The 18004-nt window shown below is 33.4% G+C and overlaps 2 protein-coding genes across 7 annotated transcripts; both read right to left on the bottom strand.

Annotated features, from left to right (window-relative positions):
• Positions 1 to 536: 536 nt before the first annotated feature.
• On the bottom strand, positions 537 to 5137 carry LOC126660908 (transcription factor GTE6). Of its 4 annotated transcripts, none has more exons than XR_007635464.2 (9): positions 4917 to 5137; positions 4589 to 4825; positions 4243 to 4320; positions 3105 to 3329; positions 2894 to 2992; positions 2729 to 2787; positions 2167 to 2317; positions 1707 to 2054; positions 537 to 1352 (listed from the first exon to the last, which is right to left on the bottom strand). XR_007635464.2 is itself a non-coding variant. In XM_050354625.2 (8 exons), the coding sequence occupies exons 1-8, from the start codon at positions 5043 to 5045 to the stop codon at positions 1848 to 1850; spliced, it is 1185 nt and encodes a 394-aa protein (XP_050210582.1). In that variant the 5' UTR covers positions 5046 to 5137; the 3' UTR covers positions 1557 to 1847. The 4 variants fall into 4 exon arrangements, 1 of the variants encoding a protein (XP_050210582.1); XR_007635465.2 differs by having other exon boundaries at positions 537 to 1254; XR_007635466.2 differs by having other exon boundaries at positions 537 to 859.
• Positions 5138 to 6503: 1366 nt separating this feature from the next.
• LOC126661089 (uncharacterized) lies at positions 6504 to 14172 on the bottom strand. 3 transcript variants are annotated; one of them, XM_050354853.2, is made up of 12 exons: positions 14090 to 14172; positions 12520 to 12950; positions 12352 to 12437; positions 11388 to 11502; positions 10122 to 10189; positions 9193 to 9270; positions 9006 to 9070; positions 8098 to 8164; positions 7816 to 7998; positions 7541 to 7597; positions 6886 to 6981; positions 6504 to 6774 (listed from the first exon to the last, which is right to left on the bottom strand). In XM_050354853.2, the coding sequence occupies exons 2-12, from the start codon at positions 12944 to 12946 to the stop codon at positions 6634 to 6636; spliced, it is 1383 nt and encodes a 460-aa protein (XP_050210810.1). In that variant the 5' UTR covers positions 12947 to 12950; positions 14090 to 14172; the 3' UTR covers positions 6504 to 6633. The 3 variants fall into 3 exon arrangements, with proteins under 3 accessions (XP_050210810.1, XP_050210809.1, XP_050210811.1); XM_050354852.2 differs by having other exon boundaries at positions 13989 to 14163; XM_050354854.2 differs by having other exon boundaries at positions 11388 to 11496; positions 13989 to 14162.
• Between the last annotated feature and the right edge of the window lie 3832 nt (positions 14173 to 18004).

Here is an 18004-nt window from a genome sequence, read left to right as displayed (position 1 = left end):
TACTTTATACGTTTTTTTCGTAGGTCCTTATACTTCATTTTTGTATTATCTGGTCCTTCTACTTACCTATTTTCGATTTTCATGTCGTTTTTGAATTTTTCCAGTCTCTGTACTTACAATTTTGTTTCCTCCAGTCCCTTTTCTTACAATCTTTTTTTCCTCTAATCCCTCTACTTATAATCTTTTTTTCCTCCAGTCACATAAAAGGACTGGAAAAAACTCAACAAGGACCTGAAAATAAAAAATAGGTAATTAGAAGGACCCGATAATACAAAAATAAAGCATAAGGACCTACGGAAAGAAATGTGTAAAGTATAGGAGCCTCCAGATGAGTTTGGCCTAAAAGTGCACTACGAGTATGAATGAATCAATTATTTAATAAGAATTTGATAGATTGTTTGTATAATTTTTATTTAAAAAATAAAAGTCCTTGATATGTATGAGTATAATTTTTATTTAAAAAATAAAAATGCTTGATGGAGAGCCATATTCTCTCCTCCTATATCTTCTTTTACTAGTTCCTCCATCCAGAAGTCTTAAATCAGAAGAAATCAACTGATATTGAACATATTTATATGTTAGAAAAGCCTGCTACCAATAACATAAATAAACATTCTCATTTCTCTTTTCTTCCAACTCTACTTAAATTTATTTTTCTCTTTCATTTTCTTTCCAACCAAACACAAAATGGAAAACATCAACTATCACCATGAATTGGATGAAGACTCTGATGATTCTCTTTCTCTATGTGACCTTCAACTTGACCAAGAAACCGAAATCACTACTTGTCTCGATCAAGATCATGATCAAGAACTACACCATTGTCTATCAAACCAAGATTTATTCGAGTTTTCGGCAACTGCAAAACCAAAAACAGATGCTGTATTGATGAATAATGTCATCTTCTGTGGAAGAATTATGTCATGCAATATAGAGAAACCCGCAAATGTTTTGTACGATGAAGGAAATTCTCTGTTGCTAAGCGGAAGCCACCGTTCCAACTCATTTGATATGTACAGATCAAAAGCTTCTCTGATACCACGTGAAACTCGGAGTTTTCGCAGCGAGCCAGGTGAATCAAAGAAGCACAAGTTCATGATAGGTGTGGTAAGAATACCAGCAGAGATGGAGCTTAGCAATATCAGAAAACGGCAGAGCCGGCAAGCCCCAGTATCTATGTTTCCGGCAGACATGCCCAGTGCGGAAATCCTAGTTTCCGTCAGCAACAGCGGTGGCGAGAAGGGTCATCAGGGCCTACTCAGGACATGGAAACGCAGATCATACCTTGTCAGAGGGTTGACTAAAGCTTATCTTGGATGTACCATCACTTGCATGTGTACATAGAACTAGACCTTGTCATTGGGGTACTGGGAGATTGAATCGGGAAAAGAAACAGTTTGTAATTACTTTATAGCAGCTAGCACAATATTTAATAAATTGGTTTTACATAATCTATTTACATGTAAACAGTTTACAAACAGAAAAAAATAAAAGCAAGCATTGAACTGCAAAATATGATATTGACTCATGGCTTCTATGATTCCAAAAAATGCATATTCACAAACTTAAAAGCAGAATAAATAAACAGAAAACAATTTAGTCTTGTACATGTTACAATAACTACATCACAGGTTAAAAAGAGACTGACAGACTAAATATCATGGATTGCTGTAATCAATAATAACAAAAAGTTAAATATCATTTACCTAGCAAAATTTCAACATTCTTGCTGCCTCCCTTCATAAATCCTGTTAGCTCATGGATGAGAGTAAAAATTGATGCCCAGATTACCGATCCACATGCAATAAATCAAAACCGAAACCTGCCCAGAATCGCACTTGGTACGATTAATTAGAGGTTTTTTTACTCCTTTTCTTGGCAGTTTTGGCAATTGCCTCGCAAATCTCCTTTTTCCGCTTATTGTTGCTAATGTTATTGTTGTTGGTGGTGGCTTTACTGATATTATTATTTCCACCTGCGCTCGCTGCATTTTTTCCCTGAACTTCCAGAGCATCCTTCACAAAAAACTTTAACCTCCAAAGAGTAGACTCGGTCTGCAAATAGGAAAGACCATACTTAGATAAATTGATTATTTGTTCATAGATTGTTTACAATTCTTATCATTCGTAAAATAAGATCCTAAGTAATGGTGGCAAATATCATAACCTGAGCATCAATGTCAAGGTCCACCTCTTCAGCAGTAGCCTGAAAACATGGATTATTTTGAGCAACAATCTCTAATGCTTTAGTGAGATCTTCAGGAGACAACCTTGTGAGAGCCGCCCCAAGCTTTCTTTTCTCTTCGGTTGACATTTTGCTGGCACCACATTTTTCAAATTCCTTTTTAGTTTGCAAAGAAAATAATAAAGAGAATATTATCTCATGCACAATGAATGCATTCTTCAAAGTTAGTACCAATATAAATTCTTTACAAATTTGATTCCCCACAGCGAACATTTTACTTGAAATGTTCCAAGTACAAAATAGTGTTTTCAGGCAGCTTAGTCAATAAAGTAAGCTAAGCACCAGATTCACTGGTGTGCATTCCACAAGTGTTCAAATATACATCAAATCAACCATTAAACATTAATCACATGTAACATTTTGATTTGCAGCAATAGAAATTTGAAAGAACAAAAAAATCAAAGCTCAACCATGTAAAACCTATCAGATAACATGCTAAGAGATTAACAGCAATTGAAAATTTATAATAGTGTTAAAAGCAAACCTGCACTTTTGAACAACCATGTCTCTGAGTTCATCCAAATGCGTATCAATCTCATAAAGCTGAAAATATTTCATTACAGTGTGTTAAAACGTATCCCGCAAAAAAAAAACTATAGAGTTTTCTAAAATGTTAATTTAATAACTTTAATATCCAATTATACTGTACCTCATTACATAATTCTCTTGCAATTTTAGCATGAATTGCCTCCTGAGCAAGTTGCATATCTAACTGCGCCTCTGCTTCCTCCGTTTCTCTTCTTTTCTCCTGTGGATAAATTATTGGGAAGCCAAACGAAAATATTAAAAAATCAGAAAGAAAATAAAAAAAGTAATTAGGTATTGCTTTTCAAAAGTTAACTATGCTCAGCAATTGCTACCTCTTCAGTGACTCTAGGCAGAAGTTGTAGCCACTTCTCTTCAAATTTTGCCAGCAATGTTTTAGCCATAACATGGACATCACTTCTTTCATCGTTATATTTCATTGCATTCTTAAAAACTAATCTCACATCAGCACATATCTCCCTAACATTCTTATATCCAGTACCATCCTTAGTCTCCATTTGATTTTTTATGGTACTGAAGTCCATTGGCTTGTCAATAACCTAGTAAATACCACAAGACGAAGTTGGTAAGTGTTACATTCAAAATAAATCCAACACCAATATTTGGCCGGATAATTGAACAAGTAAAATGAAAAGGGCAGGCAATATTCCCTATGGAGTAGCAAGTATTACTTGTATTGTATTCCTCATTTACGCTTATCGTTAATCCACATATATTTATGCTTAGTGTTAATCCACATATATTTATGATTGCTAATATATTTATCATGACCCGTGAGTTCATCTTCGCCCTATGTTCCTTTGACTAGGCTTTCTAAGAAAACAAATAAATAATGTTCTAACATGAAAAACTGAACATGTATGAGCACTTGCTGTGTGTATGTGTGTTTCTTTGTTTGTGTATCATACATATACTTAGTTAACTGACACATGAAAATGGAGTTAGTAGCTGAAATTTATGTAGTTTCACTTTCACAAATATTAAGCAGTTCCCACCTTTTTTCTCAATTTTTTTTCTATACCAACTAATTACTAAATAATTTACATTGTATGCAACAACTTCAATTCCTAAAATGAAAATTTAACAAACCCAAGCCTCTCACATAGTCAGTCCAACTATGTAAGCCTCTTTAATATATCCACTCTTAATTTTTTTAACAGAAACGCTCATTTAGATTGTATGGACATACGAGGTTTGAAATACACCCACGGATCAAAGAAAAAAACCAATGTCAATCAAATTTAGAAAAAAAGACGTGGAGGTCCGGATACTCTTCAAGGCATAACATTGAGAATGCCCCTTGAATGAGAAATTCAATAAGAGAAAACTTGTTTTAGCAAAAATAGATGCAGTTTGTTGAAACTGAACAAACAAAAAGTTGAAAAAGGAGAGAATTCAATTCCAAGAAATAACATAGCAAGTCGTGAATGCAAGAAAATAAACAAACTCCACCTCGAAATAGTCATGTAAACCAAGACCTTTGACATCCACAGGTTGCATAAAAGGCCATGCCCACTTATGCTGCGTAATCTGAAGCCACAATAAGAGCACAGAAGATAAACAAACGTATAAGTTGTAAATTATCACACAAAAGAAATTCGATTGCTAGTGGGTGCAAATGATAAAACAAACAGCATCAAAAGTTGTTTAAAAGTAATGTTCAACAAAAAAAAAATCGAGCATTAGAACTAGAGGCCTTCAAATACAGCTTATATGGGGCAGTAATCAATAAAATTTTATAATTCGAACGCCCATAACTTCAATCGGAAGGGTCAAAAAGCCAAAACGACATCATTACCTGTCGCAAAATGGTGCCGAATTGGCGCATAAGCTCCTGCATTCGCTTAGAACCCGCAGCTTCTCGTTTAGAAGCCTCCTGTTGCTGTCTCCTTAAGCTAGGGACTTGCTGCCTCTCCTTACTATTACTATTATCCTTTACAACTGAGCTAGTGTTGTTACCTTTGGAAGTAGTCTTTTTACTATTACTATTTACAGTCAAGTAAAATTGTTCTACTTCATTCACCCTCTGCTCAAGCTATACACATACACAAAACACGCAATTCAAACAGTAAATTAATCAATCTTAAGTGCAGTAATTTTAATTTGTATATGATAATTTTAATTACCATGTCGGCTTTGCGAAAAAGCTCATCGACGCGGTCTTTGTAGCCGTCGATTTCGAGTGAGTTGGTGTGGCTGTTGTTGTCGAATTGGAGAGTGCTGAAATCTGGAACTATAGAAGTTACCGCTTCCATTGCCGAATCGGAGAGCGGCGGAGGTTACCGGAAAGAGTGGAGCGGTGGCTGAAGCAGTGGTTCTCTCATTCTCTGTCGACTGGGTGAACGCAAACTAAATATAAGAGTTTTTCTTCCTTCTATACGGTGTCGTTTTATAGATTTTATTTTTTATTTTGTAAAATTTTTGTTTTTGTTTATAGGCATAATTCATTTCACAAGTCCCAAATTCATAAAGTCGTTAAAAACATAATATTTATTTTTTTCAAATAAAAAGTATTTCATAATTTTGTTTATTTTTATTCAAGTTATTAACAATTAAAAATTAGTAAGTAGTAATGAATAAAATAATACTAATTATAATTTAATTATAAAAATAGACATAAAAAATCAATTTAAATAATGAATAATTATAAAATAAGTAATAATTACCACCTACATATAGTTTGTTTCATTTAATTATGAAGTATATCATAAATTTTATAAGAAAATTGGTTAAAAGTAATACATAAATTTGTTATTTGTGTTACATTGATTAATTTTTGCAAATATATTTAAAAATTACTATCATAAATCTAATACCAATAATTTTTTTTTGTATTCAATAACTAAATTTTATTTAAAATATATATAAAAAAAAATCATTCTATATTTAAAATAATTAATCTCAGCCACTCTATTAATTATATATTTATAAGATATATACAACTAGAACTGAAAAGTGATTAGTATATAACTAATTATTAATTCAAATTAAGTTGAAGCAAATGAGGGCATTTTTTTATGACTACATTTCAGATACAATATGTAGCACGGAAACGGAAACGGGAAACGGAAATGACACGAAACGGACACGGAGAAACGGAAATTTTTTAAAATGAAGGACACAAAACGTGAGGGAAACGTGTAAATAATAAAAATATATGGATATATTTATAATATTAGAAATTATAAAATGCTATATATATTAAATTTTATTTATATATTTATGCCAATTAATAAAATAAATCAAATATAATTAAATCCAACAAAAATAAAAAAATAAGCTATATTATAGATAAAGTAAATAATAAAAATTGTGGGTAATTGATTCATAAAAATTATTTATTAAGGATTTTTTATGTTTTTTTATAATTATATAACTTTTTTTATTTATTGAAACGGCCCGAAACGTTTTCTTATGAGTTTCCGAGAGTTTCCGGTTTCTGAAACGTTTCCGAAACGGGACACGCAACTTTGTCGAAGTTTCCGTGCTTCATATACAAGTGAAAAATAATTTTTTTTTACATTTAATTTGGGACACCAAATAAAATAATTTTTAACCAAAATTTGGAATATGGAAAATAACAATTGGAATATAGAAAATATTTAATACAATTATTGTCACTAATGATTTTTTAAAGACATTGTTTTATGTCTATATATACTCCTCCAAATGCAGAGCAACAATTGAAGCAAAATGTATAAACAGAAGTTAAATGATTCCAGAAGTTCATAAAAACAAAAGGGCAGATAATTTCCCTTTAAAAGCCATTAAAATTACAAGCTTAGATCATAGTTGCATTTGGTCTCATCTCATTCAACTCTCTTCATAAAATAGTAAATAATATTAGTGATCATTTGAAACTGTATCAATGGTGCTGCTTCCATTTGAATTCTGCTTCCTTTCTGCCTGAAGAGACCGGCACAACGACTCTAGCTTTTCTTTTTGATTCTTTGTTTTCTCGAGTTGCTTCTTCAATCTCTCACGCTGCATCAAGTAAATATATGTAGTGTAACAAAAAGTGTTTCCGAAACCTAAACAATTGGAGTAAGGGAATATAGCTTAGGCATTCGTCGTAGAAAAACAAATCACACTTACCTCCTCAACAAGTTCGATAAGAGTAATATCTGATTTCTCTGTCTTGCTCTTCAAGAATGTATTTTCCTTCTTGAGTTCCTTTATTGATTTTGCCATCTACAGATTATACGCGTAGGCGTAAAACACAAGAGTTTATTAGTTTGACAGAAAATTCGAAGTTTATGCCAGAAGTCATTTGCCTATATATATATATATATATATATATATATAATATAGGCACTACAACTGCATGATCATGAGTCGGATTTGCAAGGGCTTGGGCCCGATCCAACCAGACTCGACTCTTTTACATGCAAGTCTAAGATTACACCTGGCACAATTCCGGTTTAATATACACTACTCAAGCCCGACCCATGAATTGAATTTATGCAGGCTCGAGCCATGCTTTTTTGGATCTACATGGAATTTTAACTTTAAATAAAAGTTCAGTTTTTGGATCTACTTGGAATTTTAACTTTAAATAAAAGTTCAAGTTCATCTAAAGAAAAGCGAGCCCAATACGGTTTCGGGCTCGGGCTCGGTAGAAAATTCAAGTGTCCAAACCCGCCCCAGAACGGGCATAGTACCCAGCCCATACAACAGGTCCGCGTAGCATATGAATTGATTAGTTTGACAGGAGAAGTGTAGAAATCTCTGAAGATAAAAAATGTTGTACCTTCTCAATCTCTTGCTTAAATGTTTCAAACACCTCATTGCTCTTTAATAATGCATCCTGCAAAATCAAGTTAGTGCATTAGTTAATACAATTCTTACTATAAAATTATAAACGGGTAACAAAAGCTCTACGCTTATATAGCTATGAACCTTTTTCAAATGATGCTTGATATTAAGCATGTAACAACTACTTCAAACATAAATTTAAGTTTAGCTTCAAGATACCAACAAGGTGAAAAAATTCATGAATTAGAAGAATGCATAAAGTTAACAAACCTGGAACTGTTGGAATTTTTCTCCATCAGCTGTCAATTGCAAACGCAATTTTTTTTCGGTTCCTAATAATTCTGACACCTGTTCAGCGTATATTTTCATCTGAGACTGCCCCTGGACCGATCTCTCTTCATGTTGCTTGATCTTTAAATTAGCAAGCTCGAGTTCTAGTGTTTTCGCCTTTAACTGTGAATCCAAACCAAATTCGAAAACCGCAGGGTGAGACACATTTATACACAGAATTAATGAAGTGGTCTTCATATTCAAGTGTAATAAACCATTTACCTTCTGCGCATATTGCTGTTCGGAAAGAGCATACTGATCAGCTAGTTGCTTCAGCTTACCTCTCAACCTAAGAAAGAAGATCCAAGTGTATTATTAAATGATCCTTACAAGTCATAACAATTTTTTCACCTGCATGTAGAGACATTTGTAGACACATAAATATACCAATATTTGACTTTTTCATAGTATGCCAAAATCCCGGAAATACATTTTGTTATATATATATATACACACACATTGAACATGCTCAAAGCGGAAAAAAAAAAGATGTTTACAGATACATGCAAGTGTGGTGGAAGAATACTTCATCAGTTCATTAATCAAAGTAGCTAAATTATGCGATACAGGAAGATCAGGGTAACAAGCCTAAAGATACGAGGTAAGGGCAACACATATTCAGGCTGTATGCTTCTGTGCAGTGTACTTGCATTGACTCAAGTGCTAATGCATGTGTAAAATAACAAATCAACTTCAAAGCTCAATCTGTTAAGTGAGCCTCCAACTATGGTTTTATTTTCTGCAACACACCCCGCAAGCAAATGTCAACTAGATTTAAAGCATGAACAAGAATATATCCACTTTATCATGTGCACAAATATTAAATTAATCAAATGGGGATTACCAATGATCAAACTTTAGAACTTCCAATCATAGAGGCTCTGACTTCATATCAAATAACCAATCAAAGGCAAATGCTCAAGCTGTTAGGAGAGGCTCTAACTAGGATTTTATTATCTCTAACAGAAAGAAAGAAACATTCAATTGAAATTGCGATATAACAAGACAGAATCTTAGGAATTGTAAAGCCATAAATTTGTCTTGTGCTATCATTATAAATTGATGCATCATGATCAATAATAAAGAAGAATAATTATTTTAATTTTTGTCACCAATTTCCATTATCTTACATTTCATTTTCCTTTAACTGAGAAAAACACTCTTCCTTTTGTACCTCCAATCTGACGCTCACATCCTACAAAAAAATAGATTTTGTTTACTCAACTACATTTGATAACTGTTCCCTTACGAGGAAGGGAAATGCATTTACACTAGAACTAGATGGTTGATTAAAAGCATAATATCCATGGAACAAACCTTGATTGCATATTGGAACTTGGTAGACAAATCTAATCTCAAATTCTGCCCCTCTGTTGACATCCTTTTGCATTCTTCCTAACAAATGAGCAGACTAAGTCAAAGCTTGCACATAACAAAAAAAAGGATGAGTTCCGACATATGATAACTACTTAATGCTTCAAAGGTATTAAAGAATAACTGCTCCTGATTTTAACAAATTAAAACAAGGTATTCATACTTTAAAATTGATCACATAAATGTTACTCTGCATGTGACCACCAAAATCTCCCCAGGCTGCAAATTGGCTTCAACTATTTGGCACACAGTAATGCAGATAGCTTCAAAATGGCATTAAAAAACGGTCTATGAACCAATTATTATCAACTTGTGATTGAACTGCTTAAATTTTTATCTAAAGCAACATAACAAATGTTAGATGGCATAGTTAGGCCAATTTTCTATGGATCAGTTCACAAAATATGAGTTATATCATTACATGCTTATGAAAACCTTCAAGATGAATACTGCAACCAACAAAAGAGAGGTCTAACAAAAAGTTAAACTGCTGAATAATTTAATAATAGTTCCTTTTAGAAAACCAAGAACCTTATACAAGACCGCCACTAGTCAGAGTTATAGCAGTTTTATAGTGAAATTGTTTTGGTTATCCAGGAATAGGTCACATTAGTTTTGGTCTGCAGTGCATGAATTATGAGCGATAACCATTCTGTTTTATTAAGTTCCAAGACATACATTACAGACTATTCCGCATTCGGACAATTCTACCAAAAACAATATAAATTAGTGTAGAAGCAAACCAGAAAAAATCAGAGGCAAAAGCCAATAGCAACTCGAAACCATTGCGAAGACATCAAAATCTGAAACAGATAATTAACTTAGCAATGCAATCATCTAATGCACATACAATTTTGAATAGAGAAGTGTACCATTAGCATTTTATTCTGGCGCTGTAACTCTCTGCAGAGTGACTCGAGCTTCACACGAATAGAAATCGCTGAAAAAAAGAGCATGCAAAATGAAAAGGTTACTGAAAAGGAAAATTCATTTAACTTAAACATTGCATGTATTACATACTTCCCAACAAGTCCTTGCAAATGAATATAAATCACAAGTGATTTTATGCTTTAATGTAATTGTTACTTTGTGAATTCACCAATATTTTTGAAGTTCTTAATACTGCATTACAACATTTATATTTCCCATGCAATGCAATAGCTAGCCATCTAGAGAATAATCGACATCAGTTCTAATTCTATTGTAACAAAAGATTGCATAGAGAAGGCCCCTATCAAGAATTAGGATTTTACCAATAGATATAACTTATAAGCACAATGGTTAGCAAAATTCTCCCAACATCAAAATACATTAAAGAGAATGTATTTTTCATGAGTCATAACTATAAGCATAAGCTTTTCAAGAATCAAGACAAAACTTTAACAATATATAGAAGTAACTGACTGGAAATTTTGCCACTTCCTATATTAATAACACAATAAAGATTCAAAATGACATCATAACTGTCCAAGTGTGGTGAAGGCGGCAATGAGCTTACTCCCCATGCAAGCCAGTAATACCATATACTCAAACTTCACTGATGATAAAACATTTTAATGATATTTAGCAATAAATTAAAGGTGCCATGATCAAGTTATATTTACAAAGGAAATGAATTTACAATTTTACACATGCATTTACACTTGCTTATTACAAGTGTCTTTTCACAAACTACAAACTGCAATATTTTTAAAATGGTTGGTATCTTATGCAAGCATCTGTATGAATTTTGTATGATCTGGCATGACTCAATAACTGCCTTTTCAAAGAGCAATCGTCATTAGCATAGCATCACAGCAACACTGTAAAATATTCAAGAAGTGTAGACAAAGTTCTAAATTTTGGATCACTGTTACATAGCAACAAATCCAGGAAACAACTGAAGATCATTTTTTCACTTAAAAATCCAGTTTAAACTCCTTAAAATTTCATATCTGCTCACTTTAACTTTTGGTGTAAATGTTACATCGCAAGCATACTTGCTACACAGTAAGGTAAATAAGAGGCAAAACGCCATGAAAATGTTCACAATTGATAAAGTTGGCTGACCATGCAAAGCACCATAAATATCAATCATGTTAAACACATAAAGCACATCAAAAGAAGCCTTAAAATATCATAAACATCCTTTAACTTACCACCATCTCGCTCAACCAGAGCTTGTTGATACTTCATAGTAAACTCCAAAATTTCTTTTTCTGATTTAAGAGTCTGTTTTGCAGTCTTACGTTTGGCTTCAGTTGTTTCCTGAAACAATAAGATAGTGTGTAATGAAATCCCAAGGCCTCTTGGACATTTGAATAAAACGAGAGAAAATAAACAGCGAAGAAAGCATAAAATGAAATAACTATAGGAAAATATTAATCATGGACCATGGTGCTAATTCTGTAATGAAAATGAAACATTAATTGAAAAATACTATCAAATAGGGGGAATCCTAAAACGAGGTGGGCACAACTTAAATGTAGCATGATAGATTTTATAGGATCTCCCAAATGGCGGTTTATGAGTGTCCATGATGTTTTAATTATGTTCCCCATATCAGCTATGACATACAAACTGACCACACAAAAATCTTTCCAGAAGATACATGCATATCACAGAAAGAAGAACTGGTTATGTAATGAACCTAATGCTTGCAATGCAAGTGCTCTATGTCTAGCACAAGAATGTAATAATCTGCAATATATACCTTCAGACAAAATAGTTTTCAAAGTAGAGTTAACTAAGTATAAAACTGCGCATGTGACAATCTCCAAATGATACGACAGCATATCAATGTCAGACAATGAAACTTGCAAATGTAGAAGGCGTTAAATAGCAACACTAGAAAATCTTAAAGCCAACAACTTGCATAGAGCCTCAAGAAGATAACTGAAATCTGGTCCTAAGGGTTCTAAATAATTATTATAATGCATCTGTTCCAAGTTCATAGTAAAGCAATTTTACTTCAAGATAATACCAAAATAACCACAATGTGAGGAGATGGAACAAACATATGGATAATCTTGGCTTAGAAGATTAAACACGCTTTAACTAAAAGAGGGTTAAAATATCTGTTCGGGGGCTTAAAAGAGATTGAACTGATAGATTATTAATTACTTGTTTTCTGCTTTTCTGCGACTCAATGCTTTCAGATGAAGATATTTCCTTTGCGTTCATTTGAGTGGCTGAACTTCCTTGAATGGCTGCAAAGGACAACAATCGAACATCAGAAAATCAAAGCAAATATTACAACAAAAAAACTCCATTAGAAGATAAGATCATTACATTTCTCTGAACTTTGACAATTCCCTGGAACTTGTTCTTTTACATCACTGCACTCCAACTCAACAGAAGCCTCGGAAACTAAATTAGATGAATCAAGCACGCCTGCTGTACCTTCAGCCTGCTCTACGGAAACCTTATCTGCTAATGGCACTGAAGTATCAAAGCCATCAACTTCTGCCGATTGAATAGGAAACATCTTCATGTCTTCCAAATTCTCAATGCCATCCCGGCTTGTTCGACACTCATTTTCTCGCACTCTTTCATGTGAACTATCAATGTCTGAAACATCACCTTTGTTGCACTTATTAGAAGGTTTCTCTTGTTCAAAAGTAGGCGTTCGAGGAGTCATAGGTTCACTGGAACCATCAACAAACCCATCCGGCAATGAGTCCACTTCAGGAAGCTGATTTGCATCTAAAGTATCCATTTACCTGCAGATTAAGGATAATCATATAAATTGTAGTGTACAATTAAAGACCTATTCAATCAAACCAAAAACAAAGTGAAGGAAACATAATATCATTGTAATAAGCACATGAAAAGAGTGCAATTATGAAATGAAATCAAACAAAAACCAAATTGCCATATAACCTAACATTCATATAAAAAAGTGCAATTATTTCCCACATCAAAAGATTTAAAAAAAAAACCATTAATTTTACCAAAAACAAGTACCCAATAACTCAACCATTATAATAAATTCCAGTTTGCAGCTGAAGCTTGATTCATCAACTTTCAAGTTCAAAAAGTTTCAGTCTTTTCATTAAAATTGGTTGCATAAAACTACAAAAACATGGCCCAATTGATTTTAAATCTGCATGTTATCAGTAGCCAAAGGCCTAATCACTCAAAAACCCCTCACCTTTAAACTTTTTTTCAATTCCACCCCGACGTTGAAAATTTGTCAATTTTACCCACTTTTAAATTTTCCGTTTTCAATTGTACCCCAATATTTTAATTTTTGTTAATTTTTTTACTTAAATGATGAAATCATTCAATTAATTAAGTCTAAACATGGAATTAAATTCTTTTTTATTCAAAAAAATACAAATAAGTCCTTTATTTTTAAAAACTTACTAAAAACCATAATCAAATTAACACTAATTTAAATTCTTAATTAATTTAACTAAATTTAAATAAATTTTAAAAATATACAATCAATATATGCGAGACATGGAGAATGTTTTAAACAAATTTACAAACACAAAATACGTTAATTTAATTTTTCAGGGTACAATTGAAACACAAAAATGCAAAATAGGGTAAAATTGATAAATTTTCAACGTCAGGGTATGATTGAAAAGGGGCTAAAAGGTCGGGGGTTTTTAAGACATTAGGCCGTAGCCAAATGGGCGAAGAAAATAACTCCATGAATAGTCATTGATTGTTGAAAAAACATGAACTTTCCAAACAACAGAGATTGATTTGTAAGTGCATAAAGAAAATATGGGCACAGATCAGGAACTTACCATGTAACCGACCAAAATATAATATGAAATAAACCCAAAACCGAATTAAAATTGATTTTGAAAGTGGGAGATTACAGAAATGAAGTTGTTGTGTTACTCACTCGCACTTCAGTGATGGGGTTTTGGCCAAATGGTTTATATGCAATGCGTATACAGTCTAGAAAAAAGTAAAACCAAAATAGCATATTTATTATTTAGAAACAAAAAGTCTCAAGTTATAGCCTGTATTATTCTCTCTTCATTTAGACTTATTTTTTTAAAATCAGGAATTCTCCAATAAAAAATATTTGAAATAGTTATAGATCCACGGAAAAGTCCAAAAACCAAATTCCGACGAGCTGACAAGAAATGACGTTAGGCGCTAAATAATACACAATTTAATTCGCAGATCGTCTTATAAAAACAAAATATAAATTATAAAATTGTTTCGATAGCATTGCAGAATAATCAACCAACAACTCTCCTCTTAAAACCTCCAAATTACGGACATCTGATTTGAGAATTATTCTACTATGAGCAAAGCAACATTCGAGGACCGCTCGCCAGAACTTATGGCTGATTTCGAATCTCGAAAAATTTAAAAAATGGAGTCGTCACCTAACTCAGCTAGTAAATGCATTTTCTACTGATTAGATAAACTCACTCGCTTGTGGGTGAGATTATCATGCATCGGAATAAAAGACCGGGTTTGATGGACATTACCGAAACTCTTCTACTTGACTTATCAATTATATTAGTATTTACATGATATATTTGTTATATCTCATCTCAACATTCAATAGCAGTTCATAGGATATCGTGCTGGAAAGTAAACAAGTGTGGAAAGCGGTAAATAGGTTTGACGCGCATATAACTCTATTTGCACTGACATGTGAGACATGTAGCATGTACTCCTAAGCATACATCTAATCCTAATGGTTTCTATAACGTATCAGACAGTGGTGGGTCTGTTACCATTTTGCATGCATAAAGTCTAAAACCGGATGTGAGCGGAGCGGGGTTCGGAGGCCGCTCGCCCAAGGTTTTTGGCTGACTTCTCGATCTGGAAATGGGTTTTGAAAATGGAGTCGCCACCTAGTTAATCTAGGAAATTCCTTTTAGACCGATTAGGTAACCTTACTCGCTTATGGGTAAGATTACCGTGCATCGGACTAAAGATTAGGGTTCATAGACCTCCTCGAGACTCTTGTGTCTGGCTTATCGGTAATCAAATTTATTTGCCGGATATATTTGCATTATCTCATCTCACAAGTACACGCAGTTCACAAGATATAAAAGCTGGAAATAAACACTTATAAAGCGGATCTGGACTGGCATTTGAGGCAAGTATCAGGTACTCCTAAACATACATCGAACCTTAGAGGTTTCTAACACGTATCAAAAGTCTGGCTGGTCTAAATATTTTACATGCATTAAGCCTAAACCAGATGTGAACGTTTGATTGATTGATTTTATTAACAAGTCTTGAAAACCTATACAACCATTACTACGTTTTTATGGTAACCCTATGATGTCTAAGTGATGGGTTGGAATTGCATTATTTTGGCTAAATTAAGTGATTAATCCTTTAACCGGTTTAATTAACATGTTTTGGAAAGCAGCAAACACTATATGCATGCTCAGGGGCAGTTTTGTATACATATAAGGTAAGCGATACTTTTTAACCTCGTCGACTTTGAGTACTGGAACTCGTGCGGGTTTTGACCATCGGTATGGTCGGAATTGCCTCTCGGTCAGATCACGAGAGTTGTGCGTCTCATCGATCTGGTTCTACTGGTTTGATCCGAGTCGATTCCGAGTTTAGGTTAACCCGGAATTTTCTCTGGAAGTTGTTGATTTGATGGGCCTCGGGCTCGTGGGCCCGGTTTATATACTATGTTATATCGATGGACTTCTGGATCCGTTTTACATCGGTCTTGGCTCGTTACATGGCAGAAAAAGTACATCAAAAACAGTAATTCTGGGTCTAAACAGAATTTATCCCTAAACAAGGTTTAAATGTCGATAACTTGCTTAAGGAAAATCGAAATTCTTGAATTAAAAGATTCATTTTCAAGATTCCAAAACGGGAAGGGAATTTTAGATACAATTTTTATGTCTCAAAGATGTCCTAAAATTTGGATTTGACTATAATCAAAATGTTTCTAGTTCAAATGTGACTAAATTTGTAAACACATCTTTGCCTCAAACTTCTTCTATATAAGTTCCTCCTAAATTGGTCAAACCAATTGGGGCAAAGAAGACTCATGTGCATGCTAGAAAGCCTAAACCATTCTTGGTTCAAAAGGCTAAGAGCAACAAGGGTACAAGACCTTTTAGACATGGCTATGCTTCTCAATATAGTCACAAGTGGAACAAGAAGACTAGAAAAAACTCACACGTTCATGCTTTTTCAAATGTTAAATCTTGTTCCCATACTTGTGCTTGTTCGTATGAGACATCTAGAGTCAAGCCACCTCAAATTCAATCACATGTGACCCATAGAATTCAATATTTGTATTGTATGAAATATGGTCACGTAAACACTCATTGTTATATGAGAAAAGTTCAATGAAGGTTAATTCCTTTGAACTATTCAAGCATTAACTTTCAATGGCCCAAAGTTGCTTGGGTACCTAAGTGATTTTCTTTGTAGGTACACTTGGTGTCCACATAAACAAAATTCAATATTATATGGTGGATAATCAAGGAGGAATGGTGCATTCTATGAGCATCAAAGGATGTTTTTGGAATGTCAAGATAGGTAATAATCGAATCAAAATCTATGTGTGTTTAAATTTGTTTTTAGAATCTTTTAAATATAGATTAATTTGTATGCCATGTTTTCCGAATTTGTTGTTTTAGAGGGAGAATCATCTTTTCATATCTTATTCTCCTAAAAGTTTTGAGATGTTTTAAAACCATTTTAAATTATTTAACTTTTTGATATAATTCAATTTGATGAATTATTGCCTATTTTTGACCTTTTCAATCAAATAAGTTCAATTAATTGAGTTTTAGCCTTGATATGCATATCAAATAAGTGCTTTGCGCCTCAATTGAATGATAAACTAATTTTTTTTTCAAATTCTCTTTCAATTAGCTCCTTTATACATGTTTAAAACATGCTTTTATTGTTTTTGTGCTTGACAAAAAGGGAAAGGTCTCTATGCTCAAATTGCTAAGTATTTTTTTAAAAATTTCTTGCTTATGCTTTACATTTTGCTTTTATCTTTTGTGCATAAAGTGAGGGGGAGCCAAAATCGATTTGTTTCTTACTTAACTTAGCCATTTTAGCATGTTTATTGTCAAAATCAAAAAAGGGGGAGATTGTTGGACCTTTGTCCTTTCATTCTTCTTTATCTTGACTTTGACAATCAGCTACGCGTGATCTAATCTTATTTATAAGTATGAAGGAACTCATAGGAACCGTCGGGCGTCGATTCGGAGCCTTCTAGCGAGAATTAAGTTTTTGGAACTCAAGCTATCCAGTGGATTTTCGCGGGCGCTACACATCCAGAGTAGCGGGCGCGACAGGACAAGTAGTGGGCGCGACATTCATGTCTGATGAAACCCTAGTCGACCATTGGAGGTATCTCGGGCGCGACACATGTGACTGTTGAAGATTCAACGAATATATTTATGGTACTTTGAGTGGTTGAGTGTAGTAATGGAGAGGAAAAGAGAAAGTGTTTGATCGAGGAAAATTCGATTTTTAGAGTTTGAGTGGTTGAGTGTAGTAATGAAGAAGATGAGGGAAAAACAAGGAGCTAATGTGGCTTTATTTTTTTGGGACAAATTACTATGAGTGGTGCCACGTAGGATTAGGATAACGGTAACTAGCATCCACAATAGTTTACACTCTAATGGGTGTAATAGCATGCCAAATCGTCATTTTATTATACTCTCCTCCATTACATTTTTCTCCACTGTCAATTATATTTTTAAAAATAGTAAATAGGTCCTATTATATTTACTTTTTATTTTTTTATTATTAAATTTGATTTGCAACAGGTGCAAACCAAATATTGCCCACT

The sequence above is a fragment of the Mercurialis annua genome, linkage group LG8 (genome assembly GCF_937616625.2).
Source record: "Mercurialis annua linkage group LG8, ddMerAnnu1.2, whole genome shotgun sequence".
Lineage (NCBI taxonomy): Eukaryota > Viridiplantae > Streptophyta > Magnoliopsida > Malpighiales > Euphorbiaceae > Mercurialis > Mercurialis annua.
The sequence above is the reverse complement of the archived record's forward strand: the minus strand, read 5'-3'. Positions and strand labels throughout refer to the sequence as shown.